This window comes from Sebastes fasciatus, chromosome 11 (assembly GCF_043250625.1).
Source record: "Sebastes fasciatus isolate fSebFas1 chromosome 11, fSebFas1.pri, whole genome shotgun sequence".
Lineage (NCBI taxonomy): Eukaryota > Metazoa > Chordata > Actinopteri > Perciformes > Sebastidae > Sebastes > Sebastes fasciatus.
The window spans coordinates 19,427,193-19,454,697 of NC_133805.1; the positions used below are offsets into that span (position 1 = coordinate 19,427,193).

Sequence of the window (27,505 nt, forward strand, 5' to 3'; positions counted from 1 at the left end):
ACAATATATGTATTTATATAGTTGAAAGCACCAATAAATTGGCACAATTGGATTACGATTTCCCCTATTTTTCATATAGTGGAACAGTCTAACTCTAGTCCAAAAAGGCCACGGGAAATGGACTGTTCCACAAAAAAAGGGGGGAAACACAGTCAGAGCTTTAATCTTTTGATATAAAATATTAATACTAATAATGCAGGCAGTTTTAGGCAATACTAACTGATAACAATGTGTATTAGCCCTAGTTTCATGTGTTTAGTTTGTTCAAATTCTTATCTGGTAAATTATAATATAACAATATATTTATTTATGTAATTGAAAGCGCCAATAAATTAGCAAAATTGAATTACAATTTCACCTTTTTTTCATATAGTGGAACAGTCTAGCTCTAGTCCAAAAAGGCCACGGGAAATGGACTGCTCCACAAAAAGGGGGGGGGAACACAGTCGGAGCTTTAATCTATTTTTTATAAAATGTTTTGTGTTTTATTGTATTGTAACTTTCAAATATAAAACTATTAATTCGCAGAGCGAATCAAATAGTGAGTATTGTCCTAATCAAAATTACTGCAACTTTCCTCTGGTGAACCATGGAGTTGGTTTCGCCCCAGTTCAGAGGTCTAATCCAGAAGGCCACGGGAAATGGACTTTTCCACAAAAAGGGGGGGACACAGTCAAAGCTTTAATCTATTTTTATAAAATAATAATAATAATAATGCAGGATTTTAGGTACTAATAACTGATAACAATGTGTATTAATCCTAATTGTATGTGTTTCGTTAATTCGCCGACATTGCAACCTCATTCCAAATTTTGATTTTGGTATCGCCCGAGTTCAGAGGTTATGCGCATGCGCAGCTTTGAACACACGGCAGCCAGCTACACAACCTGCTAACTAGCTGAATCATTTGGTGGAAGTCTGCTACCCTTTCTCTTGTTTATTGTACTTGTCTTGCAGTACAATGGCGGCAAGATACGACAGAGCTATTACTGTCTTTTCTCCCGATGGTCATCTCTTCCAAGTAGAGTATGCACAGGAAGCTGTAAAGAAAGGATCCACAGCGGTAAAGTCCTTAAAATGAAACTAATGCTAATGTTAGCACACGTCCGTTAGCCAGCCGGGCTAAGCTAAGCGACTAGCAGACACTCTTTATTACTCATGTGTTTAGCTCAATGTTGTTGTTCAACACAATCTGTTGGGATTTTTGACGACATTGTTGGGTTGATGATCTCTTAACTTCCATACGTAATGCAAGAAATATGATATAACAGTTAATGTAACTAGAGAGTCACTAGCAAAGCATTTTGTCGCTGTGTCACTCTCACAATGGTTTCGGTTTCAGTGCGATGATGTTAACTAACATGTTCTGTTGTAGTTTTTTTGTAAGTAAGTAGCTTGTTTAGACCTTTTCAAACTTGACACACATAAATATTCTAAATGGGTCCCTTTATATTTCCTGTTGCAGTGTGACGTTAGCTGACAGGTAGTACACTTGGACCAAAGCTGTTGCCCTAGCAACAGATCAGGTTCATTGTTCAGGTGACTTTATTTGCACCCCTAGGTAAATTTGTTTTGCAGCAGGATGACATCCGTATTAACAATAAGGTAGAGCACAAACAAGAGACAGACATACCAAAAACATGACAAAGAGTACTCAAAGGCTTACTGGGATCAGGACTCAGCAAAAAGAAGGCCACAAGAACAATATAAAAAATCCACTGAACTATCAGGACAAAAAAGACACAATAAATGAGAGAAGGGATAATCTTTCCATAAATAAATATGATAGATAGATGGGTCTGTGGGAAGTTCAGGAAGACTATAAGTGTGTTGGATGGACATCTAAACAACATCAACACCAAAATGCCTTCTTTTTAAATTTAAGCCTAAAGTCATAAATTGAAAGGTATCACTATGGTCATTATAGAGGGCTTTGTTTAGATTGTTTGGGTTCCTAAAACCGTTTCCAATTTTTTTTTTTTTTTGAGGTATGTTGGAAATTTGGTTGAGGAACCCAGAAGCCCTTCTGATACCAAAGATGAACTGAAGTAAAAGGACGTGTACTGTGCTGTACTCGGCAAAGTTATCCAGACATCCTTATTGAAACAGACCCCCAGTCTGTTAGGGCGGTTTCTCTGGATATTTGCTCCTTACTACTCAGTAGTAGTCAACAATTTGCGGTCTGTGGGAGTGAAATATTATGTGTTGCCAATGTTTGGAAATTAATTTGGATGTTTCTTCCTCTGCAGGTGGGAATCAGAGGCAAAGACATTGTCGTCCTTGGTGTTGAGAAGAAATCTGTGGCAAAGTTGCAGGAGGAAAGGACCGTCCGTAAGATCTGTGCCCTGGACGAGCACGTCTGCATGGCATTTGCAGGTACCTCAAACAACAACAACAACAACCTTTTTCAATAACTGAATGATACAAATGTAACATGACATAGTGGACTAATGGACTAAGATTAGTTGTCAAACACTGAGTCATTACAGATATCTAAAATATAGATTAGGTTTTGTTACTTAAATTTCCTGTTGTGTTTTACCTGACGATTGTATAGCCATTTAACATCTTTCACTGTTTTTAAGGTCTGACAGCAGATGCCCGTATTGTGATAAACAGAGCTCGGGTTGAGTGCCAGAGCCACAGGCTAACTGTCGAGGACCCAGTCACAGTGGAATACATCACACGCTACATAGCTACACTGAAACAGGTACCTAACCTTCTATTGATTAGTAATAATTAACTATGTAAGATTTCATATTCAGTGGGCAAGAACATTAAATAGCAAATAGTGTCAGTTGTTGGGCTCTAAGAGTAGTTCACAAAAACTGAAACCATACGCTGTTTTATTTTTTATAACGGTTTGTAAGAATTGCCTTTCTCATCTGTCTGTTCATTGGTCATATTTGTAGCGCTACACTCAAAGCAATGGGCGCAGGCCATTTGGCATCTCTGCGTTAATTGTCGGCTTTGATGATGATGGAACTCCCCGGCTGTATCAGACAGACCCGTCAGGAACCTACCACGCCTGGAAGGTCAGTTAGTTTGCTCTTTATACATTACTTTCTTGTTACACTTGTACAACAAGTACCCTGTCTGTATGAAATTGATTAATAATACATTTTTGTCTCATTCTTGGAAAAAAAACAAACAGGCAAATGCAATCGGCCGTAGCGCAAAAACTGTGAGGGAGTTCCTGGAGAAGAATTACACAGAGGAAGCCATTGCTGGGGACAATGAAACCATCAAGTTGGCCATCAAAGCTTTGCTTGAGGTAATGTTGAATTTTGAGTTTGCACATTTTGTATGGTATTCTAGTAAGTTTTCAATTTCAAGATACAGTAATGACAAACTTTTATTTTAAACTCTTTTTTAGATAGAGCATGTCACAAATAGTGTGAAATGCAAAGTAGAGAAATTGTCACATCAAAATTATTTCCAGCTACTATGGCATGAAAAGCACCAACTGCTGCCAGATGTAAAGGCTCAGACACACCAACCCGGCATCAAAGAACCAGCGGCGATGAAGGCCGTCTGTTGTGTCGCCTCACGTCGCCTTTGTCTTGGCCGACAAGTTGCACTTGAAATCACCGCAAAGACTACAGCCAGTTAGCACGTATGTCCTGCGCCTGCGTGAGATTAAATAACTCTCCCTACCAGCAGGCGGCGGTAGTCTGTATGCGTCATTTCAAAAAGGGAAACCGGAAGACCGAGGACTGCGGATATACAAGCCATTGTTATGATACGTACATGAAATAAAGCGGCGTTTGCTGACCATTTTCACATCACTCTCACTGTTCACATAGCTTCACTCCAGATGGCCTTGTCGTTATGAAAATATCCGTGTATTGGAATGATGAGATGAAGATGAAAAATGAGAAGAGCCTCCTGTGTTCGCCCTCCTGACTTTACTCAAGGCTTGCTTTCCTCACTTCCATTTCTCTGCTTGTGCACTGATTCGCTTAATCCTGAACAGCCAATCGGAGAGTTTTCTCTCACCAGCGAGCTCCGCCGCCGATTCAACATGCAGAATTGGCCAAAAAAACTCCAACACGGGCAGACTAGAGCCAACAGTGCAGGACTGTCGGCTTGGTGTGTAAGGGCCTTAAACCAGGAAGTGATCTGCCATAATTATTAGGTTTTCATACATGACGTTGCTTTTTGTGCTCGGCTGATCCTGCAGCCAGAAAATTAAGCAAATATATGCTGCGTTAGCACACCAACTTTTGGCCCTGTATGTGTATCGTTACATTCAGTGGTTATTTAAAAAAAATGATCCTTAAATTGTTAATCAACTGTTAAAGCAAATTTTACTGAATTAGTCACAGTAGTTTAAATACCCTCAAAGTGTTGTATCACAACCTCAACATATGAACCTCAGTCAGAGGCTACAGTAGTTGATATATGCTGATTCGCTGGGATTTGTTTCGTCACAGGTTGTCCAGTCAGGAGGGAAAAATATTGAACTTGCCATTATCAGACGGAATCAGCCACTGAAGGTGAGTTGCTGCAAATTATATTTGGCTGCTGTGTTGTTTAAACCTTTTTTTATAATAATGGATAATAATTGCTTTTCTTGGCCCTTTGCAGATTTTGGAATCCAAGGAAATTGAGACCCTGGTGGCTGAGATTGAGAAGGAAAAAGAGGAAGAGGCAGAGAAGAAGAAGCAGAAAAAATCCACCTGAAGCAGTTAGCTAAGGGGTTTTCTTTATTGCACTTGAATGACAATAGCATATTTGGGTTGCAAATATTAGTAAGTTTCAGAGGGTTTACTTCTAACATTAATTTCTTTGTGAAGAGCTAAATCATAACTTGAGATCTGTTTTGCATTTGTTTCTGAGTGATACTGCACCATCTGCAAAGAGTTCCTATACTTCCAGCTGTTGAGTTTACTGATGTTTAAAAGCACATAGATCTCAATTTAGGATTTAGATCTTAAACTACGCTTACATGATGTTTTTATATCATACACCAAAACGGCTCTGATGGTGATGAATCTCAAATGCTGAAATAAACCCGTTTGTAACATTCAGAAACCTATACGGAAACTAAATGCTCAATAAAAGCTGACTTGTTTGTAACATGCTTTTATGTCATTTATAAAAAATAAACTAGTTTCAAACAGTCTGTTATGCCAAATGGCTTCACTGGATCAGACTGAGTAATACTGTGTTAACTAGTGGTGCACTGACTGGTTTCTTTAAGAGGAGAGTTGAGGGACTTAAAACAGCAGAAGAATGAGTCCCCCGTCTTTATTGATTATCCTACTGCAAAGCAAGTGCTGCGATAAAGATAACTACAGTTTAAAACAGCACTAGCGGCAGGATACTGTGTGGCTGTAAAGTGCAATGGTTTTCATTTATCAGCATCCTGTCACACAGACCTGGAAATGGGGAGAAAAAAGAGAGCTCAGATTGCTTTATAAAGTGCTCACCTCTCCCTCAGTCATTTAAAACAAATTAGTGATGAGCGAATGAAGTGTCTAATGGTGGCCCAACGAGACCCCCTTTTTGCCTCTCCTCTTTTTATTTCACCCTAAATTCGCTTATCAAGCAACCGCTGCTCTGAATTCTCAACGACACAATTATGGCCGGCGGTGTGGTAGGGCTGCTTAATGGGATCCTGGCCTCAGACCCCAGTGGGAACTTTCAGTGACTTTAATCTGGAGCCCTTTGAAAAGTTGTACCGTGCTGTGCTGAAGAGCCCCGGGGGTTCCCTCTGACTCTCACCAAAGACATAATGGTGAATGGTAAAGTCCTTCATTTAGAGTCATCTCCCCGAGCCAGGATTTCCTGAGTGGGTGCCCTGGCTGCCTTGACTAGAGCAATTGCACTTTGTCTGCAATTTGTCTTGTTTGTGAGTCTTATAGGTTGGTGTTTGGGGGTGATGTCAGAGGATCAATTAAGCCTCTGATATTACTTCCCATACGTAATGTCATTAAATCCTGGGAGGGCAATAAAAATGGGGTTTGCATGACTCACTCAGCCATTTCTTCCATACGCTAATTGCCCACACACTAATGCACTTCAAGTCAGAATTTGATAAGAGAACTGTGCTGTCACAGCCACTGGTTTTGTTAGTGCTGGATGACAAAACAAGCTATAGGTAAACTTTAATAAAGTTTATTCGGGGTAATCCTCTAGCCACAGAGGTTATCTGATCCATCTTGTCAATAGAGCAAGAGCAGCTTATTTTGTGCTGCTGCTGCTTGCTGCTAAGACTCCCAGTCTTTTGAACTGCTTCTGGGAAGAGTTTTCTTTCTCTTTCTTTCTCTCTTTTTTTTTGCCGGCATTGTTGTTGCCCATAATCAGCGCTGCTGTGCCTCAGGACAAAGTCCATCTCTCTCATCGCTGGCTGCTGCTCATCATTAATGCAGAAAATAATGGCTTCACCAGAGGTCATCGACGGAGGAACGAGGCCCGAGGACATGTACTCTCCGAGCAAGAATGCACAGTGCTGCGGGCTGTCGACTGAGTGCATTGTTTGTATGCATGCACACACACACACACGCGGCTTACAGGCCAATTGCACATACACATACTATTAATGTGAACACACAACAGATTTTTTTTTTGTGCCCACATCTCCTTTTTCTCTTGATCTGTCATGCACATGCACTTTAGGCAAAGTGTGTTCTCATGTTGTAGTTAATATAGAGCATCCACTGGGGGAAAAACATTGCATCTGATTTGAGTATTAGGATGTATCTAACACCAAATAGTCTGACTCTCTTCTAACAATATCCATTACTCTCCTCTCTAGCTGATTTCCAAGTCACAGGCAGAGAATCTACATTTTTTGTCATTCTAATGTGCCACCCCGTGGCCATGTTTCAAAGTGAGCCCCTCCTGGGATGTTTAAATTTTGTCAGTGCCGAATGTCCTTAGGTCCAAATAAGGCAACTGCTTCAAGGGTAGAGAAGCACACAGACATTTTGCATCCCTGTGGAACTGAGGTTACATTAGTCTTCTGTTAAGACTGCTGAGTGACTCAAGGTGTTCTTGCCTTTCTGCCAGCAGAGCGCAGTGTTGCATAGAAGCAGCGTTCCTATCATATCGCTTACACTTTCATCTCACTTTTCGTCCTACAGATTGACAGCGTGACTCCTCTAGCTAACAGGGAGCAGAATCTGCGGGCTGCTGACATGTTTTTTTGTCTCTGCGCTTTAACACACAGCCACAAAGGCCTCTCTGAACAATTGAATCCATCGAGGGAGACTTGTTTTGCTTAAAAATTGTCAGATGAAAAAGCAACATTGCTCGTGCCCTCGAGCGATGGCCAAGCTGTCAAAGTGTGTTGGGTCATAAAAGGCTACGCTCTCAACACTGTCCCTTTTCTGCTTGTCACATGTCGACAGTTACACACACATACACTATTTGTGTATAGCGGATTGGCCCGCCTCCGCTTCTGCCCTTTGGGGCTCTGCAGCAGTAGAAAGTTTGGGCATATTGGTGTGCTGGCTTACATATCCATAAGCGATCAAAATATGTTCGCTTTTAATGTTCTCTTTTTAACTTCTAGCTGCAGGGATGCATTTTGAATATCATTCTATTATCTCATATCACACATCTCATCTCCTCTGTCCTTAAATCTCTCTTCTCTCTCTCTTCCTCACACACATGCACAACACACAGCACATTCTGATTTTTTTTTTCTTCAACACACACACTCCACTCTTATCATCATCACACACAGCAACATATACGGTTGAGTAACAGATACCACCGACAGCTTTTGGTTGTTTTTTGTGTGTCCCGTGAAAGGTGCTGGAATACTAACAGTTTGTGCAAAGAGACTAAAGGCATGGTTTCGAGTTACCCCTCAAGAGTCACCTGTCAGGGGGTTTTGTCTCACAGAAGAATACAAGTGCATCCTCCTCTAATTGAAAGTAGACACCACTGGGCCAGAAACAGAGAGAAACAGGAGAGACGAGGAAGGAGAAATGAGACGGAGAGGCAAAAAGGAGCAGACAGAGCTAAAATAAACAATTCCCAGGACGCTGCGGGCCAAAAGCAGACGGCCCCGGGGCTCCGTGGCCTCTCAGGGCCGTGGCAGAAGCCAGTCACACACATCACATAGCATTACACGGGATGGGGTTACAGGAAAATGTCAGCCGACGCATAAGGAGGAACCATCAGCCCATAGGATAATTCGATTGCCTGAGGGAGGTGCAATCTTGCATTCCCACGATTCCTCTCTTTCCACCCACACCCTTCTTTTCATTGTATTTTTTGAATCCATTTTTCTTTCTCAGTTATTTAATGTTTTCAATTTTGCTGTTTGCTCTGGTAGCCACGTATGTTTACGAATGTACTGTGTTATTGTAAATGGAGGCTACTGGGTTCATGCAACAGTAAAATGTCTGTGCAGCCTCCTCTTCTTCTTCTATCCCCATGGGAATGTTATGGGCCATTGGTTTGTAGCGTGGCCTCTGATATCTTCATTTACAACCTGATCTTTGTCTAAAAAAATGTCCCCTCCACTCTCACACTGTTTGCGGTTACATGTTGTATCACCAGTGGGTCATGGAACAAATCACGTCCCTCCCAGTCTTGGCTTCTTGTGGCAGATCAAGATGCAATAATTAAGAAATATGAAGTGAGTCACCGCATACGCCGTGAATCTAAAGCAGATGTTTATGGTTTTAAAAATGTACTGCTTTACATTATCTCCATTATACAAATGTTGTTCTACCTTGTTACTGCATGCTACTTGGAGTTTGTTGCGTGTTAGTGCACGAACATGCATATATGCGCGTGCGTTAGATTAAAGACAGAGAGAAGGATGGAGAGAGCGAAAGAAAAAGAGACAGCGCAGATATGTGAGTGCGTCTGACAGAGAGGACAGCCCCGGAGGCAGGTCCCAGCCCTTCAGCACCGAAAATGACACATGACTGCTTTGACTTTTGTCATCCCCCCCTGTCTCCCTCCGCCCCCAAACCCAAAGCCTCCAACAAACACCGAGGCTAGCGTAGATATACACATACACACACACACTCAAAGACACACAGTCACACACTGTATACTGCTTAGATTACATTATCTTTATCCCCAGGACATGAGCCCTCCTTGTTGGATGACATTTGGGCTTGTGCAGCACTAAGGTTACCTTTCTTTGCCCCTGAGTTAAAGATGCCTGTCTGCAGCATGCATTTGAAATGAAGGACGGGTGGGGAAAAAAAAAAAAATAAAAAATCAGATGAGAAAGATTTCCAAAAGCACTTTGATCAGAGGCATCAACAGTCACGCACAAACTTGTTAAGCAGTATGTAAATTTGGGCTGATACTGAATAAAGTTGCCAGAATGGCATGAATCCATTGTGCTGCGATGATCAAAATAAAAGAGGGCTTCATATGCTGGAGGGCAAGAAAGTCACAGACATGAAGGTTTTTTTTTTTCCTTCCTCTTTTTTTTTCTACAAAGGGGCTGATGGGATGCAGAGAGGAGAGAAGGAGGGGAGGGAAATGAAAGATAGGGGGAAAGCCTGGAAGGATCTCAATCTAAATTAGCCGAGTAGAAGGAAGACTGTGCTGAGTGAGACATATAATTAAAACCAAAGTGATGAAAACATCAGCACTCATTCAGTCACTCGCCAGATGAATTTCTGAAATTGCTATACCACCGATGATCTGAAGATGTTTCAAAGCCAAAGGTATAGCCCTATTGTTAAAGCACACCAATCTCCCATTTACTGGGCTTTCTCTCTCAATCTCTCTTCATCCGCCGCCTCCTCTCTCTCTCTCTGTTTCTTTATCCCTCCCTCGTTCCCTCTTTTTTTTCCCTCTGTCTGACACCCTGAGATGAATAGACGCTGTCACTGAGACTCTTGTAGCCTGTCAGCTTTTAAACAAACAGTTAGCAAAAGGATCACTTTCACAAGAAACCTCCCAGTCTGAGGTGAGGTTATTATCAGCATTTGCTTAGGTCCCGTCCCTACGAGAAGACGCACCGTGATTGACGTGAGGAACATGACCTCATCGTACCGTACTATACATTCAAACTGCTTTGAATCATTATATTCATAAGTTTTGGTAGCAGTCCTGCATTTTGTCCTCAATGCTGAAAATGAGATTTATTCTGGCAGCTTGTTTCTGTAACCAAATGTCTCTGGCAGTTCGAGGGGAAGCATTCTAACTGAGGGCCCTCTCCCTCTCCCTCCAGTGTGGTGTACCTCCAGTAAATCTGTCCTCCACGACAACAAATGTCCCTGCACCTAAAAGGCCCCTCAAAAAACAAGCCTGACTTTTGTGAGAAAAAAAAAGAAAAAAGAAATCAGCCCCCCCTCAGGTGTGTTCCCTCTCACTCTTCCTCTCTTGCACCTGCACTGAGTCTCTCAAGTCCTCCATGTGTCTCTCCACACAATGGAGACAGTGCATAGCCTCTGGCGCCTCTCTCCAGCTGAGAGCCACCTCTCTCCAGAGGACAGGAGAGGAAAACTGCCAGCACTAACAACTGATCCTGGCAGATAAAGGAGCAGATAGCGCGAGGAGAAAGAGTGCCTCGGACAAACCCTCTTCTCCGGTCTTCGGCGCTGCTTCCTTTAGCTCCGAGACAATGACGATAACAACTGTTAGGGAAAAAAATGCTGCTGATGATGATGATGAGGAGGAGGTTGAGGATACAGGACGAAAGTTGAAAACGACCAATCATATTGTAATCGTATTTGTTTTTGTATCTTTTTCTTTTTTTTTAAAAGGACCAGTGTGTAAGAATTAGGAGATCCATTAGCAGAAATGGTACATAATATTAATAAGTATGTTTTCTTAAGTGTATAAACACCTGAAAATAAGGCCCTGTCCACACGTATACAGTTATTTTTAAAAACGGATATTTTCATCTAAACGTTCCTCTATACGACTACTGGCTTTTTTATGTTTTGTTAGCGCTGCTCGGACTAATTACTACTTTACATTTGAAAAAAATGTACAGTCCCAGGAGGCCAAAGCGGGGATCACATTAAACATGTCGAGGCCGGATGGTGATTGAATGTGCTTTTGGGCGATTAAAGGCGAGGTTCGGAGCATTCAGAAGTGCGATGGACATCAACCTGAATGACCTCCCTTTCCTCATTTATGCATGTAAAGAGACAGTTGATGACAGCAGAGTGTCATGCAGTTTGACCAGGAATCCCCACAAACAATAGCTATTATCGAACTGACTGTAATGAAGCCAAAGGAAACGGAGTGAGAAGGGTGGTAACAAAATTCCTTGACCCTTAACTTGTGATCTCACATGTGGTGACATGTAAATATTACAGCGAGCTGAGTCATTTTTGCGTTTGAGTGTGGAGGAGATATTTTGTTTTTTTAAATATCCTTATACGTGTAGACAGGGCCTAAGAATCGTTGTATTTTCGTTACCGTACAATGAGCTGTTTATAGCTACATAACGTTACTCACTCCGGAGTTGACCCCCCGTCGTTCCACTCAGCCGCCGGGAAACAAGACACCGGAAACCTCTGTTGGTCTTGAGAAGCTGCAGCATTTATTTCTGCACAAACTGCAATTTCCACTGTACATTCACTTGATATTCTGAAAGCTAAACTAACTCTGTGTTCTGCTCCACTTGCTCACTTGTTCGCTCACACATATTCGCCACTGCTCTCTCTCTCTCTCTCTTGCTTCATCACTCACTTCCCACGTACAAACACACTACACACTGGCTCTGCTATAGAGAGCCGAAGTCCCGCCCCTTCCAGTGGACCACCATGGGACTTTATTTCGGAAACAAGATGAACGGTAGTCAACAGCGAGACACAAATTATTTTTTGATTCTGTTTGAATTGCGCCATGAATCACACAAATGATGTTTGTCAATTTAAAAGATAATTTTGCAAGTCAAGAAAGTCACAGTTTGTTGTAAAACTGTAGAAGTATAAGACTGAAAATACGTAATTATAGAGACTAAAACACCCAAAAGTCGCGAAAGTCAGGAGTCGTTGAATAAAACCCATCAGGTAAGATAACGTTACATTTGTGCGTGGTCATAGCTAAGTTAGCTAGCTAGCTAGTGTTGGTGACGTAAATTGCGCACTGAGCGGTTTGACACAAAACTAAATGATACTATGACAAACCTATAACAAATTGTGACTTTCTTGACTTGCAAAATTATCTTTTAAAATGACAAATATCATATGTGTGATTCATGGTGCAATTCAAACGGGATCAAGAAAATATTTGTTTCTCGCAGTTGACTACCTTACATATTTTTTTACGAAATAAGGTCCCATGGGGTCCACCAGAAGGGGCTGGACTTCGCCTCTCTATCCTCCAAATGACCTACGCTACTCTTACAACAACTGGCTCTAGATGGGGCTGTTCACGTTTTCACGTCGGTCACCGTAGTTCTCCCACAAGCAATCTGCAGCCTCACCACTAGATGTCACTAAATCTTACACATTGCTCCTTTAAATCTACATATTTAATACAATTTGTCCACAATGTGCTTTCACTTTACATACACATGTTTTAAATAGTGCACAGTATTTGGAAAACCCCCTCATATTGATTCAATTTGTGATCCAAACTGTATCCGTCACCATCAATCGCGCCAGCTCGACCACAAAGCTGTTTAGGCCTCTTTTTTTTTGTGATGTGCTGTAATGTTGTAGTGCCAGGCAGGATGACCTAGCACCAGATCACTGTACCACTCACGCTCCTGAGGGGAGCTGACTGGAGCAGCAGTTAGGCGAGACGACGGTCGCAGGTCGCCCGGGCCACAGCTGGGAAGCCCCGGGCCCAAGTGTTGACCTGATGTGATTAAGTGTACATCCAGCTGCATGTGAGTGTGGAAATAGTGTTACACCTGGAGAATGATTTTTCTTTTACTAATGCAAACCATGTTTTGTGTTGGAATCCACAAAGAAAATTGGCTATTTTACTGTTTTATGAGAGCTGGCTTGGATGGATTTGCATAGTCTCCTAATTTCTCTTACTGATTCAGTCCAGTGTGTGTGTGTGGTCTATAAGAGCCAAGCTCCCGGTATTTGTCCTGAGAAAGACCTTGATAGGAATGGGGTCTGAGTGAGAGTGCTTATTTTATTCTCTCCCATGCCGCTGCAGGCTATGGCTGTATTAATGCAATGGCAGGGATCTTTGAAGTTGTGACTTTATGAGACAAAAGCTAATTTCCTTTCCTTTGTTCATTATCGAGAGAGACTTCCAGCCGGGCGGAAAGCATGCTGTGCTAATTATTCCGTTCATGAGTCGTCTCTAAAGTATGTAATGGATTTCACCGGGCTTTTCGCAGGTAAGCGGGGTGATGTGGCATACACACTCCTGTCAACACGCTGGTTTACAGCAATTATGCGTTTTAAATCCTCACGGGATAAATATGAACAAACTATCATACCTTCAAATACAACAGCAGAATAATAGTAACTTACGGTTTCCTGCTTGATAGGTTACAAAGTTAACTAAAAATCAGGACTAATTCACCCATGTCTCAACAAACATATCCTCTGCAGACTTATAAGACCAAAGCCACTTTGCAACTCATTAAGACTTGAACCCAATTTCACAAATGAGTTTCAGAGTTTGTAGGGGCCAAGTTAGGCATGTGACATAATGGGATTTCCATGTTTCCCTGAACCACAACTTGGCAGAGCATGAAGGGAAATTTCACATTCCATCTTCGCAGCGTTACCAGGATGCCACCCACAACACCTGAGCACTCCCAATCGGAGAGAAGTGTGTGTGTGTGTGTGTGTGTGTGTGTGTGTGTGTGTGTGTGTGTGTGTGTGTGTGTGTGTGTGTGTGTGTGTGTGTCCCTCCACGGATTGTACGGTGTGTGTTTATCCTGCCACTCAGAGTCAGATCAGACAGCGACGAAAAGGAGTGTAGCGGTGATACAAGTAAAGCCATATACCTCCTCCACATGCTGCCTGACACCCTCCTCTTCCTCCTCCTCCTCCTCCTCCTCCTCCTCCTCCTCCTCCTCCTCTTCTCTCCCCTGCTTTGTTTGTGCTCATTTCATTCCGTGTGCAGCCTCCTGGCAGGCAGGTCAAGGTTTACCCTCGCACCACACACCATTTCCCTCGCACGCCGCCCGGGGGAGGAACACTAGAGGCCCGAGGCAAGGGCAAGCCCAAACAGCTCACACAACATTGCCGCCATCACCACCTCTAACCATACTGATAGGAGGACAGAAATACTGAGCTCACAATCACACAATTGGATCTTTTCCTTTTTCCCTTTCTTTCACCAATTATACCTTTGTTTTTTCTCTCTTTCTTATCTTCTATGCCCTTTATCTTATTGTACATTATTGATTTCTGTCAGCAGTAAGGTATATGTCTATTAACCGACAGATTTAATAGAGCGACAATATAAAGCTACTCATTTGTTCCCCCCGTAGTGTAAGTGTTCATTTTGAGAGTCTGATACTAACCCTGGCTAGGAGCTAGTGCTGGATTTTTAGCTGTAAATGGAAAACGCCTGTGGGCTTTTCATTTTCTGGGCCCAGACGTTCCCTTCATGGTGTCGGAGCCCTTGTGTTCACAGAGTTCATGTTTTGCTGCGGGGCTTTTTTTTATTTTGTTTTATCTCATAGCTTAGACTAGCAGGGCCTTAACTCCCAGAGGACTCCTGCGTAGCAACAGCAGAGATCAACAAAGTAAGTTTGTTTATGTTGGCTGTGTCCGCATGTTGTCGACTTATACATTTCTCAGTCTCCATTTCCTGCCTCTCCTTGCCCCAGGGGAAAGGAGCCCTCTAATTGGATCTTGTTCTAATTGAGCCTAATACTGGAGCTAACCGGAGTTGGGCCCTGTGGCTAATGAAGAGCTGAATCAAAACTAAGCACTAAAACTTTGGCTGTGTGTGCGTGTGTGTGTGTGTGTGTGTGTGTGTATGCCTGCGTTTTTTTTTGCTCTACATTCTATCATGAATGCATCATTACTCCTTTCGGTCTTTGCTTTTTACCTTATATTGTGTAGCCTACAGCCAATACGTATTCTTAGCCAGGGAACAAGTGTTTGTGAGGACCACAGACAGAACAACAATAGTTTGTCAAGTCACAATTGTTTTTTTTGTTTTTTGCAAATCACATAATTAAAATTGCACGTAACTCACTCTCAAACTCACATTTAGCACGCTGCAGATTCTCCACAAGAGAGAGCTGTTCAGTCATTGTCAGGCCAGTTTTACACATGACATCCTGTGACACCAGCTGCAAGTTAGACCTACATGGAGACACTATAGACTGTATATAAAGATGGACGACATGACGGCTCTCCAAAAGTGAAGCCAAAACATCTCGATCGCCCCCTGGTGGCTGGCTGCAGTATAGGTCATAAATCCCGCCCCCTCTATGTTAGCGGATGGGACATGGGCCAAACTAAAAAGTCAAAGTACACGCCAAATACATTTTTCCCAAAGATGGTTTCTGCCATTTTTGGTAGTTCTTATCACGCTGATGTACAAGTGTTAATTTTTCTGATAAGTTTGGTTTTAATTAGTTATTTGATGCTATAAAAAAAAGGGGTCAGACGTCATGATTGACAGCTGTGATTGATAACTGCTCTGAGTGAAGTAGTTGCGGAGCCGGAGGCTCGGGAATTGTACGAGAGAGGAGATGTAACTTTAACTTTCCATAACTGTCACAAGTCTGTGTAATAGTACATGTGTCAATTTGATCATAAATGTAGATATAGAAATATTATGGTTAGTTGTTGTGTCTTTCTAGCCAAACAGCTACCGTGGTGCTAACGTAGCAGCTAGGTGGCTCATGCTAACAAGCTACGGCCATGCCTGGCTCGTCCTTACCAAAACAAAGTTTATTCAACTGTGCTATTAGTATACTTTTTTTAAACTTAAAATAAGTATACTTCCAGTTTACTTTTTATGTACTCATCAGAGATTTACTTAATCCCTTGCTGTCATAGCTGTTGTTTTGTTTGCTTTAGACATTTTCACACATCCACACAAGCTTAAATTATGGATTACTGACTTTCCATGTTTGTGCTGTTCTTTTTGGTTACTTTGTAAATGCCTACTTATTATTTTTATACTCATCTGGTCTCCCACTTGTGTTGCAGCCTCTTCCTCAAATTCCCTCTTCCTCATAGACTATTCAGACATTTTCCTTCCCTCTTTGCCCCATTACCTGAGTGCCACACCCATCGACACACCTGCTTCCACTTCCCTCATCTGCTTTGCAATTACCTGGCCTTCCCCGCCCACCTCACCTGTATCTCATTGTCTAACCAGTCACTCACTACATATACCGGTTCACTTCCTTTGTTCCTTTGTCCGTTCTGGTCTCCTGCCTTCGCCGACGCCCTCCTGACCAGTTTCACCTGTCTGTCCTGCCCCTGCGCCATCCGCCTATGGGGTCTTGCTCATCAGCTCTCTGTCCTCTGGGCCGTCCTCCGGAGAGGTTCTGCCCGTCTCCAAGCCGTCCGCCTGAGGGGTCTTGCTCATCAGCTCTCTGTCCTCTGGGCCGTCCTCCGGGGGAGGTTCTGCCCGTCTCCAGGCCGTCCGCCTGAGGTTCCCTGCTCCACCTCTGCCCCCAAGGCCTATTGAAAGAGGCTGTGACACTGGTCTTGGGGTATGAGGTATAACACGTGCAGTGTAACTGGAGCTGCAGTCGTGCATTGTGATTGGCTCAATTTCGGCGAGTGCAGACCAGATCATTTAAATTTAGTTTTATATTAGATAATGAAAGCTATAGGGAGTCATGACTAAACATTAACTTAGCTTAAAACAAACAATATATAGACTAACCCTGCTCTGCAGGAACTTTGTTGTTCCTTTATATGTTTGTCCTTCATGTCAGGATCAGTGAGCGTTTCCTCTTATTTTAATGGCCTCTTCATTCACAGTACTCCGCCGACGATATTGTGAATGTAGCTCTCAAATGCATATTGTAATCCTTTCTGTCTACCTCTCTGAGATTTCAGAATAATTATTTCAGAAATCTGCCGGTATTTCCTTTGGAATATATCTTACTTATATCGTTAAAAACGCCATATTGACATGCCGGGTGCGAAAGCTTGAAAGGCCTAGCAAAGGGTGAATTCCATTTAGCGGCTTCGGTTTGAGGGTCCATTGTGCATGCTTGTGCGCTCTCACACTGTCCTAAGTTACTGGGACACTTGAATAGAACAGAGCCATATTTAATATTATTTTTAACACCTGTGCTTTTCCTATTATGACAAGTCAAAATGTCTGCTGGAAAAAAAAAAGGTCCATGTGCACATCCTCTACATGCATGTCAAAAATTGCGGTTAGTTTTCTTGCTAATAGGTGTCAGGTTGGACTGTCACTGCAGCTCTGAAACTGTTGTCACTGCAGCTCTGTGTGTGCCCTTGTTCGTAAACTTACCATCAGACACTGTAGCGCTGATGAAAAACCCATTTTCAAAGGATTGATTTTTTCACTTATTCTCTTTTCCTCTGTCACACTAAATGCTAATCCATTGGATATAAAATGGAACAAGCCAAGCACATGCTGCAGTTTCAACAGTCGCATATAGACAACAGAGAAATGGAAATGAATGACGCCAAGGTTTGCTGCTAGAGGGCTGGAAAAAGAAATGACTTCTCTCTCTTGCCTCCAGCTAAGCGACTGTCTTTAAAAATATTTTTACCTATCTGCAAATCATCTTCCCTCTTAACACAAGAACAGACACGTGTGTACAATGTGAGTAAATATACCAAATGGTCATCGTACATCTATGTCCACAATGTGTTATTTAATCACATTCTTCAACATTGGAACATTCATATCCATCCATCCATCCATCCATCCATTTTCTGTAACCGCTTATCTTATTCAGGGTCGCGGGGGGGCTGGAGTCGTGGACTGTGGGAGGAAACTGGAGAATCCGGAGAAAACCGGAACATTCATATATATTAATTAATTCATAATTGATTTTTAAAGTTTAAAGAGTGTATCTTAGCAGTAGTTAAGAAACTTTTAATTTGTTTTGCTGCTATAACATAAATAGTTTTTAGCCTGTGCAGATTTTGGCATTTCTAGGCAGCCTAACCACATATGGCTCAATTTAAGTCTTACTTTTTATTTAGCAATCTACTTAGCTGTCTTAGTTATTATGATTACGAGTCCATTTTACACCTCCTTTGCATGGATCTTGAAAGTTATTTTAAGGGAATATTAGCTGGCAAGAGGTGCTAGCTCAAGGTGTCGCTGCTGTGGAGCAAACTGTTAGCCAGTTGGTACCAGAAATAAACATGGGAATAGTACAGTGTGCACTTAACAGCACACAGTTCAACTTTCTTTTTCTATACCCAGCATCTCATCTCTGCTTTTAAAAAAAATCTAGCGTGTATATGGTAACAGGGGTGCTGCCATAACATAGCTGTGGTCAAGCTTTCTATTGGCCACATATGCTTCAAATCCATTCTCTCAGCTTTGTACCATACAAAGTGGTGTTTGGAAGCTGGCATTATTCAATCTTGATCTCCAGATTGGGATGTCTTTCCAAGCAGTTTGCTGTAGTTAGAGGCCTGCGAGGCACAAAAAAGCAATGCTGCACAGTGTCGGTGACTACCACCAGAGGGGGGTTGGGTGGAGACGCAGCACTCCAGGTGGGCCGAGTTGCACCCTGCCTCCGGCGCTCTCTGCCATGTCTCGAGAAGGAGGGAGGGCACGGTAAATGGTTCCAGAGCAAATATAGCCTTCCAAACCGCCTGCCTCCAGGATATAGCCTAAAGGCCAATAGGAAGATTGGAAGCAGATGAAAGAAAGAAACTTTGGTGGCTCTTATGAAACCCTGCTGGATGAAAGCTTTTTCTGTTTCATTTTCTTCTATATTTTTCCTTTTTTGGGTATGAACAGTTGGACATGTATAGACCTGAGAGTACACATGGGTGTGTGTGTTTCATAGTCATTCAAGAGTGGGATTGCATTGCCTGAGTAGCCCTCCAGCTCTTGTCTTTGTTTGTTGACAGTATTAAACAAATGGTCAGAAAGCCCATTACTCAAGGGAGAATGAAGTGAAACCGTATGTGCATGTTGTGTGTGGATATGTGTGTGTGTGCTCTGCATGGCCCCTCCCTGGCCCTGCAGCTTTCTCTGGGGTTTCTTGTCACCCTGTGTCTTGGAGGTGAGAGGGCGGGTGATAATTGAACACTCTCTGGCACTTTTAACAAATGTATTGAAAGGGGGAATCGAAAAACCTGTTAATGAGATTTCCCTCCCCAGGCGACGCTCAGGGATATTATTCTTATAATTTTCTTAATCTAATGAGTTACTCAAAGTTTATTTTCAAATGTATTTCTCTCATTCGCCCTATAGGGCTCCTGTTTTATTAGCCTCCGTTCCTCGGCAGCACACAAACTTTATTAATAAATCAATTTACAATACTTTGGAGGAGGAGGAGGCCCCTTCTGAGACTTGAGCATTCAGGATCTTTCAAACCAAAACAAATGCTAAGACAAGGACACGTAGAGCACAGTGCGAATGATGGAGCAGCACTGGCTCTGAACCAAGGTGCACATCTTTGTACTTGGTTTTTTTTATTTACCTCGCAAGATGGCTCCTGGCTTAGGGAATGGACCATGAAAATGGCTGCTCCCATGTGCCTGCAGCGCTCTATATAGATTGGAGTTTTTTCATGTGGCAGTTAGGCTGCTGGGATATCCACCCCAGGGGATGTGCTCTCATTAAGGACAGTAGCTCTGGGCACTTTTTGCACTGCTTCCTGTGGCCACTGACCTCCTTTTCACCCGTTGGGCTCGCAGCTACACACCACAGCTCTGCTTCTTGGTCTCCCTGTCACTCCCAACAACGCCCTGGGGTTGTCACATGACTCGAGTGACTCCTGACCCGCTTGCCCTCCTCGCGAAACCCCTCCCTTCCTGTCGGCGAGTCTGTTCGAATGATCGCAATGGTCACATTTGCCCCAACCAAAATGGCGGTTATGTCCTTGGGCTTTTGAAGGAAGAATTTTACCCCGAGTTGACAGTGTCAAAACATCATGTCAGAAATGGCCAGCCTTATGTGTCATCTTAAAGCAGTACAGCTGCAATATTATTCATGTGGGGAAAAAAAGTTTGGGCACTACAGTAAAACTAAACATCTGTCATTTCTACAATAGTCACTGAGAGCAAATTAGTGATAGAAAGCACCTGTCTTACCTTGAGTTCAAGCAAATACTTTGCTGCTTGAACGGACACAAGCGGGATAATAACATTGCTTCGTCACCGTCCTCCCTGAGCCATTTCTGCAGCCATTTCCTCCACGTTGTGGTTCATTTTAGCCACAAGACAAACTAGCTTTGCGAGGAACACCTAAAGGTGATCTACGACCCCGACTAAGGTAGTTAATCATTGATCAAAAAAACATTACTGGGGACTCGGGGCGTTATAGTCCTGTGCCCGAAGTGTGCAGAGAAATATCAATAAAAATCCCCCTGATCTTTTTTTAATTAAAGGCTAAAAGCCTGATGCTCTCTGTTGCTGTCGTACTTGAACACAGACTTTACAGCATCCTCATTTTCATTGTCCCTTTTAGGAAAAAAAACAGATTTTATAAGCATGTTATGCTCACATACGCAGTGTTAGTACATGTGATTTTGAGAGGTAGGCTGTGGGGTGGCCCTGCGTAGCCGATTGGTGGATTGAGATATCAGACCAGTTCTCATCAGCACCATCCATACTTATACCTGCAGGCTAAACAATTTTGTCCTCCACTAGTAAGCAATTAGATTATATTCAAACACGCATACACACAGACAGCCTCCACAAAACTGTGTTCCCCCTATGCAGCAGTCTTCCTCAGTATGACACTTGCTTCCTCCATATGTGTGAGTTTTTGTTAACACAAGGATGCGAGCAGACACACACACACACACACCCTGTAGGTATAAGGTTCCAGTTGGTATATCTCTGTCTCTAAGCCCCAGTTTGATGCCCTAGTCTCATGGTATCCAACCCCCACTCTTTTCTGCATCCCCTCAGGCTCCTGTGTGTGTGTGTGTGTGTGTGTGTATGTGTAATATGGCTACTGAACCAAGAGGGCATTGTTTCTCTCCAGCGGGGTTTCATAATTGAACGTTCACATTTATGCACTCATTCGAATGGATACTAAATGTAGAAGTGAAGCACGTAACCACGTTCTACACTCGAATTATCCACGGCCAAATTGAAACTCAAGATGGAACTCGGAGATTATTGTCGCGAGGTATCATCATGCGCGACTCCTACATGCTGAAAACATATTTTTTTTGGTGGATGGATGCACATGCAGCAGATGATAAGACATGCACTGATTGGGAGGGTTTCCACAGGAGGTACAAACTCCAGTCAGCCTGCATCAGGTTGTGTGTTTCTTTTTAGGCATGTGTGTGTGTGTGTGAGTGAAACAGGGAAGAGAAAAGACAGCGGGCAGCAGGGACAAACCCGTCAGCCACTCAGATCACATCAGGTCTGTCGGGACACATTGGAGCACAGCGAGCCTGATGGGAAATGCCCCCCGGGGGTGCGAAGCAGGCCAGATGACATACAGACGCAGGGGCAGGCGAAGAAGGAAGGAAGAATAGAGGATGGCACATCCTGCCTTTAACGCACAATATGTTCCAATAACATGCATGCACTTATGAATGCTAACCGTGACTACATTATGTACTAATTATACAGTAACACCATAGCATCACTGGCGTATACAATCACGCATTCTCCCACCCCCAACACAAGGCACATGCACGCACGATATCGCCATAAACATGTAGCCTGGATCTCACACCAGATAACCTACATCTTAAACAACATGGCACATATGCTAATGTGAAAGGCATGATGTTTACGAGCTGCACACGATGCATATGCTCTTGCGTGTGGGTAAATGCGCAGACACGCTTGGGTACATATGTCCGTGGGGGGGACAAAATGGGAAATAGACACTTCTCTTCATGCCTGTTTTTTAATTGGGGCATTTATTGTTTTGTGGTGGTGTTTACTTCATTAAATTAAGGCACATTTAAAAAAAAAAAAATGCAGCATGTTTCAAGGTTTATATAAGCAAAATGATGCTTTCAGCCATTAAGTTGCAAATTAACATATCTTTATGACTGTGGGATATGCCAGTTGAAGACGCTTTTACATTTTCACACTAATCAACTTGACTTTAACATGTTGGATTTCAGTTTGATTTGCTTTCATCACAAATATTGTTTCCCCCCTCGGCTGTGTGTGTGTGCGTCTGCACGTGTACTTGAGCGGAGCCGCGTTAGTGTGTGCGTGCATGTGGGTGTGTGTACGCTTGTGTTAGTTGTCCATGGCACCGTCATGTCACCCCAACTGTTCTCTCTCTTAGTAAATCACAAAGTGTGTGTGTGTGTGTGTGTGTGAGAGAGAGAGAGAGTGTGTGTGAGGAGGGTGGGTGGGGGGGTGGTACAAGGACAAAATGAACTAATGTTGAATATTCCGTATTGGTTTTACTGTAATTCTTTTCTAATTCTTAGTTTATTCAATTTCATCTCCTTGAGGCTGGTAGGTATGGAAATGAGGTCTGTTCTTTTTCTTTTTCTTTTTTTTTTGCCTGTGTAAATTGCAGCTATCACCTCGAGCCTTTTGAACAAGATTACCCAGATGGCCTTGCGTGGTGTGCCTGAAGTTTTATTTTCCTCCTTTGCCTGCTTTTCCTTCTTGGCTGCGGGGGAAAGGAGAGGGAGCTGGGAAGCCTCCTGAAGACTCTGGGCGAGGCCAGGAGGCAGCAGCTGTGGCAAAGAGAGATCTGGGGGAAGAAGGAGAAGAAGAAGAAGAAGAAGAAGAAGAGGAGTGAGTTGGGGAGGGAGCGCTGGGGGGTGGATGAGACTGGTGCAGGGGGCGTTGTTGTGTGCATGTGTGTGTGAAAGGAGGGGGCACTAAAATCTAAAGCTGAGAACACCAGCTATTATGAACACTACCCCCTACCTGGCTTGGCTGTCAAGGGGACCGGAATAACCCTTGGAGTACTCAAAAAGGGGGCTGGTGGAGTGGGTACGGTCTGGATGGGAACAGGAAGAACTTAGGGGGTGGGGGACGTGAACATGTGTTTGGAGTAAGGAGTTGTTTGCAGATACAGCGAAGTGTGTCCCAGTGTAAACATAGCATTACCACATCACCAGTCACATTAGCAATACTTACAATTCAAAGAATCGCACTCCCTTAAATGTCAGGATTTGGTGAAAAGCATGATAAATAGCAACCTCCTGCCCAGGTGATCATTGTTGTGTGCGAGTGGTGGGATTTGTCATTGGGTTTCCACTCACCGTGCCCTGGACATAATCTGCTGCTGGTTTTCTGCCCCGAGGAAGAATATGATTTTAATACATTAAAGGTGGCGCAGAGATAGAGAATTATGCAGAGTTAAAGTGTTCACCTGTTTATTATTCTAACATGCAACAGCCTCCATCCACACTAATCTCCAAAAGAACACACCCAACACCCAGATTGCTGATCTTGGCTCGAGGGCGACAGTGAAAGGAGATTCTCACCTGAGATAAGGTGAGCAGAGGAGCAGGAGGAGCTGCATATATCACTTAAAAATATACTTACAAAAGCGTATTGGAGGAAAAGATGCTGGGAGACAGTGATCTTCCATTTCTAATGGTGCCTTCAAATGAAACTCGTGAGCTCGTGTTTACAACATGGGAAGTTGTGTTCATATGCGTTGGCGTTCAAGTGGTTCAAGTCGTGAGAACACCGCTGCTGAGCGATAGCAATATTAACGTTACTGTCAGCATCTAGAAGCCACAGAGGCTAACAATTTAGCAAGCTGGTAACATAATGCAGGAACTGCAAAAGCATAATGACAGAGGAAAAAGATGAGGCTGTTGGAAATATCAACATTTTCCTCAGACCTATTATAAAATTATGAAGAAAAACAATAGAGTGCTCCAGAGATGACGTATTTTTGTAGGCCAGCCAGGAAGTTAGCATCGTCTTGGGTTCCCCTCGACAAAAAGCCAATGGGATTTTTCCATTGGGTTTTGGATTATTGCAGAAAATAAGCTCTGTGGCAAACAAACGTTTATGATACTAACAAGTTTTGTTCAGCAAGATGATCTCCACATATGAACACCACTTTTATGACTTTTGAAGTGTAAATGCAATCACCAGAAGTACAAAGCTAATAGGCTATAAATGATACACCACGGTCACATGAGCCTGTGTATACACAACGAGGCTGTAAGGCAGACAAATCGGCATGATGACGTTTAGTAGTCTCATTTGTTAGCAACCACCTTTTTTAAGATACATAAAGGCTTCAAAATTCACAAGTTGTATTCTCTACAATTTGAATTTGATATATCCATGACAGAGAATCAGTTAGGTCCTTTGTAGCCAGCTGTGGCTGTCTGTGTGTATGTTGTTGTCAGGTATGATTGATTGATGTGTTGTGTCATGGGTGAGTGTTGTTCAGGAAAACAAAACTTAACTTTCCCTGTAGGGTGACTGTTGTATTGATTTTATGTTGTGGAGCAAAACATTAAAATCTCTTTAGCTTGTGTTAACCTTATTTTAGGCATCTAAGTAAAAACCCATTCAAAAGCCCATTGACTTCAAGACGAGGGAACGAAAAGTGCTAAAATGCTAACTCATGTCTGGGTTTTAGGACTCATTCCTGTAGCACTCTATATACGACCAAAATTAAAATATATTCACTTGTTATGTACCAGAAAATAAACTTCCATGGCCGCTGCCATTTCTGACAACATCAACAAACACGTCACAACTCGGGCACTTACGAGGTCGTGAATACCACAAGAGGGGGTCGTTCATACGGACTCTTCTGGTGACCACGATAAGCACGACCCCATTTGAAGGGCACCGTAACTCTAAACAAGATCCAGAACACGTGCGTTTTATGTAGCGCACACACTTGCAGGTGTGGCGTTGTTTGATTCAGTGATATACTGTAACAGAACAGATGTCTCAGCATGTAACCCGTATGGTCAGCCTTTTTCCTAACATCGAAGTGTGTTGTTGGATCACAATCCCTGCGTGTTATTTCAGCAACAGCTTTTCAGATGCCGCTGCCAATAGTATAGGCTATCACTGCTTGTTTTCACTCCCCTCCATTTGTTTGTTTTGTTAAGGTTTTGCTCTCCATCATAATGAATCACTTTTTTTTCATCTTGGTCTTATTTATTCTCATGGCTGGAGGTAGAATGTGGTGGTTGATGAGGGGCTGAAATGAACTGAGCCTTAGCTTTAGCCCGGGGGCTGGCGCATATCTTAGCATAAGTGATGGCCGACCGGAGGGCTAGAGCCGAGCTGAGAGCGCCCCCAGGACAGCAACTCTGACAGATCATGTATTTATAGGTCTGTTGAAAGACCTCTATTGTGTCCCACATAGCCTCAGAGCATGTCTGTCCTCTGTATTATAATAAAGCCGCTGGCCTTACCGCTATGATGGATGGGTGGCCCTCGAATGGCAAGCTCCAGAATCATTAGAGCACTCCTAACATGCAGGTCTGCCCATGTGAAAGGCTGGTGCAGGGAGGGGCGCTACCGGTGAGCAATACAGTACAGTTGAAACCTTTTAATCAACGATAGGTAGCCCTTATTAATTCTCAACCAAGAGAGGGAGGGAGTGAGAGAAAGGAGGAATGTGTGGGAGGGGAGGGGTCAAGTTTGCTGATGTTTTTGCCAAAGGATACATTTGCAATTATCTCAATGGCTTAAAACGCCCTGGAGGCTTTTTCAATACAGGTTAGAATAGGGCACCTATAGCATTTACAGGCAGCTTCGCCGGTCAGATCTCATTGCTGCTGAAAATTTCACCAAAGACCTGCATTCCATCAGACATCCACCGAGCTGTATACAGCGTCAGTTTACCACGAAGGTAGAAACTGAGCACAGCATATATATTAGGAGATTTTTTAGGAGAAACTATTACAAAAAAAAACAGAAAAGAAAAACAGAAACTTGCTTGAATATGCTCTGCAGCCTAAAAAAAAAAAAAAACAGCTTGACTTTTTTCTGCGCCTTAAGCCTCACAAGCAGAGTGGTGTTTGAGCTGTTTCCCAATCTCATGTTCTTCTGTTACCTCTGGAGTAGAATATAAATGATTCCCTCTCAGTGTACAGTGTATGCCAAGGGGCCTGCAGCGACCATAGTCCGGTCTAAAATTCCTCACTGCAAGTGCACCATAACTCAAGGCCTGACTGATAAATAAACAATCGAAAGTGTAGCATGCTTGCACTACCGCAAATCCACCACTTGGTGCACTGTCGCACATTATAGCCCAATCACCATGAGGTGAGTACAGGGTCTGATGAAGGTTGGTTTAAAAACAATCTGCTATTATATCTGCTATAAAGAGGCAAGCCAAGTGTGCAGGATACATGTATATATATACAAGTATATAACACTGTACAAAATTGGTGAAACACTGTCAGGATGTATTAATTACTCATAATTAAGAGTAAAGATTTACATTTGATAATAGAGAGTTAACAGAGCATGCATTATTTGGTACATACATGGAGGGCCCCTCTATTGATTTTACATGTCTAAGTCAATTTAGTAGTCACGGAGAGCACTACATAGCCTAAAGGCCCTGACACACCAAGCCAACGGTCAGCTGTCGGACAGTTTGGGGGCGCCGGTGAGCGTCCGTCGGCTTAGTTTTTTCCGGTGTGTCCCACACCGTTAGCTCTAGTCTACCCATATTTGAGTTTTTTCGGCCAATTCAGCATGTTGAATCGGCGGCGGAGCTCATCGTGAGAGAAATCACTCTGATTGGCGGTTCATCTTAAATGAATCAGTGCACGAGAACAGAAACAGAAGTGACGAAAGTAAGCCAACGAGTAAAATCAAGACGAAAAACACAGAAGGCTAGGGAGAGTCATTTCATCTCACGCAGGTGCAGAACGTCCGTGTTAACTGGCCATTGGCTGCAGTCTTTGTGGTGTGTTCGGGTGCAATTTGTCGGTCAAGACAAAGGCGACGTGAGGCAACGTGAGGCGACGCAACAGTCGGCCTTCATCGCCGCTATTTCTCTGATGTTGGGTTGGTGTGTCTGGGGCTTAACAGAGCAGATGTATAATGCCTACTGTGGCTCTGCAGAAGCTTTGTCAAGTCAGGCAAAATGACTTGAGTGACATCACTTGTGTAATCGCATCTTGGGCTTGGGGACTACAAAATGTTAGCCATGGCAGCGTGGCTCTGAACGTGGCAATATTGGTCAGTCGGTTGGTCCACTAATTTGGCGCAGACTGAAATAGCTCAACAACATTAAGGTGGATTGCAATAAAGTTTTGTATAGACATTCATGGTCCCCCTACTGACTTTTGTGATCCCCTGACTTTTCCTCTAAGGCCACCAGCAGGTTGTCACTCTTTAGTGAAATATCTCAACAAGATTGCCATGACATTTGGTACAGATATCCATGGTGCCCAGAGGATGATTTCTGGAGACTTTGATGATCCCCTGATTTTTAAACCGGTCAAAGGTTTCACTTATCCTGTAAAATATCTCAACAGCTAGTAGCTGGATTGGCAGAATTTTGTACAGACATTTGTGGTTCCCAGAAAATGTATCCTAATGATTGA

The 27,505-nt window shown here is 43.0% G+C and overlaps 1 protein-coding gene across 1 annotated transcript; it reads left to right on the forward strand.

Moving 5' to 3' along the window:
* Window positions 1-854: 854 nt before the first annotated feature.
* Window positions 855-5,082, forward strand: psma8 (proteasome 20S subunit alpha 8). Its single transcript, XM_074651395.1, has 7 exons — window positions 855-1,063; window positions 2,250-2,376; window positions 2,586-2,710; window positions 2,913-3,035; window positions 3,155-3,274; window positions 4,437-4,499; window positions 4,591-5,082. Exons 1-7 carry the CDS (start codon window positions 962-964, stop codon window positions 4,684-4,686), a joined length of 756 nt encoding a protein of 251 aa, XP_074507496.1. The 5' UTR covers window positions 855-961; the 3' UTR covers window positions 4,687-5,082.
* Window positions 5,083-27,505: the final 22,423 nt, after the last annotated feature.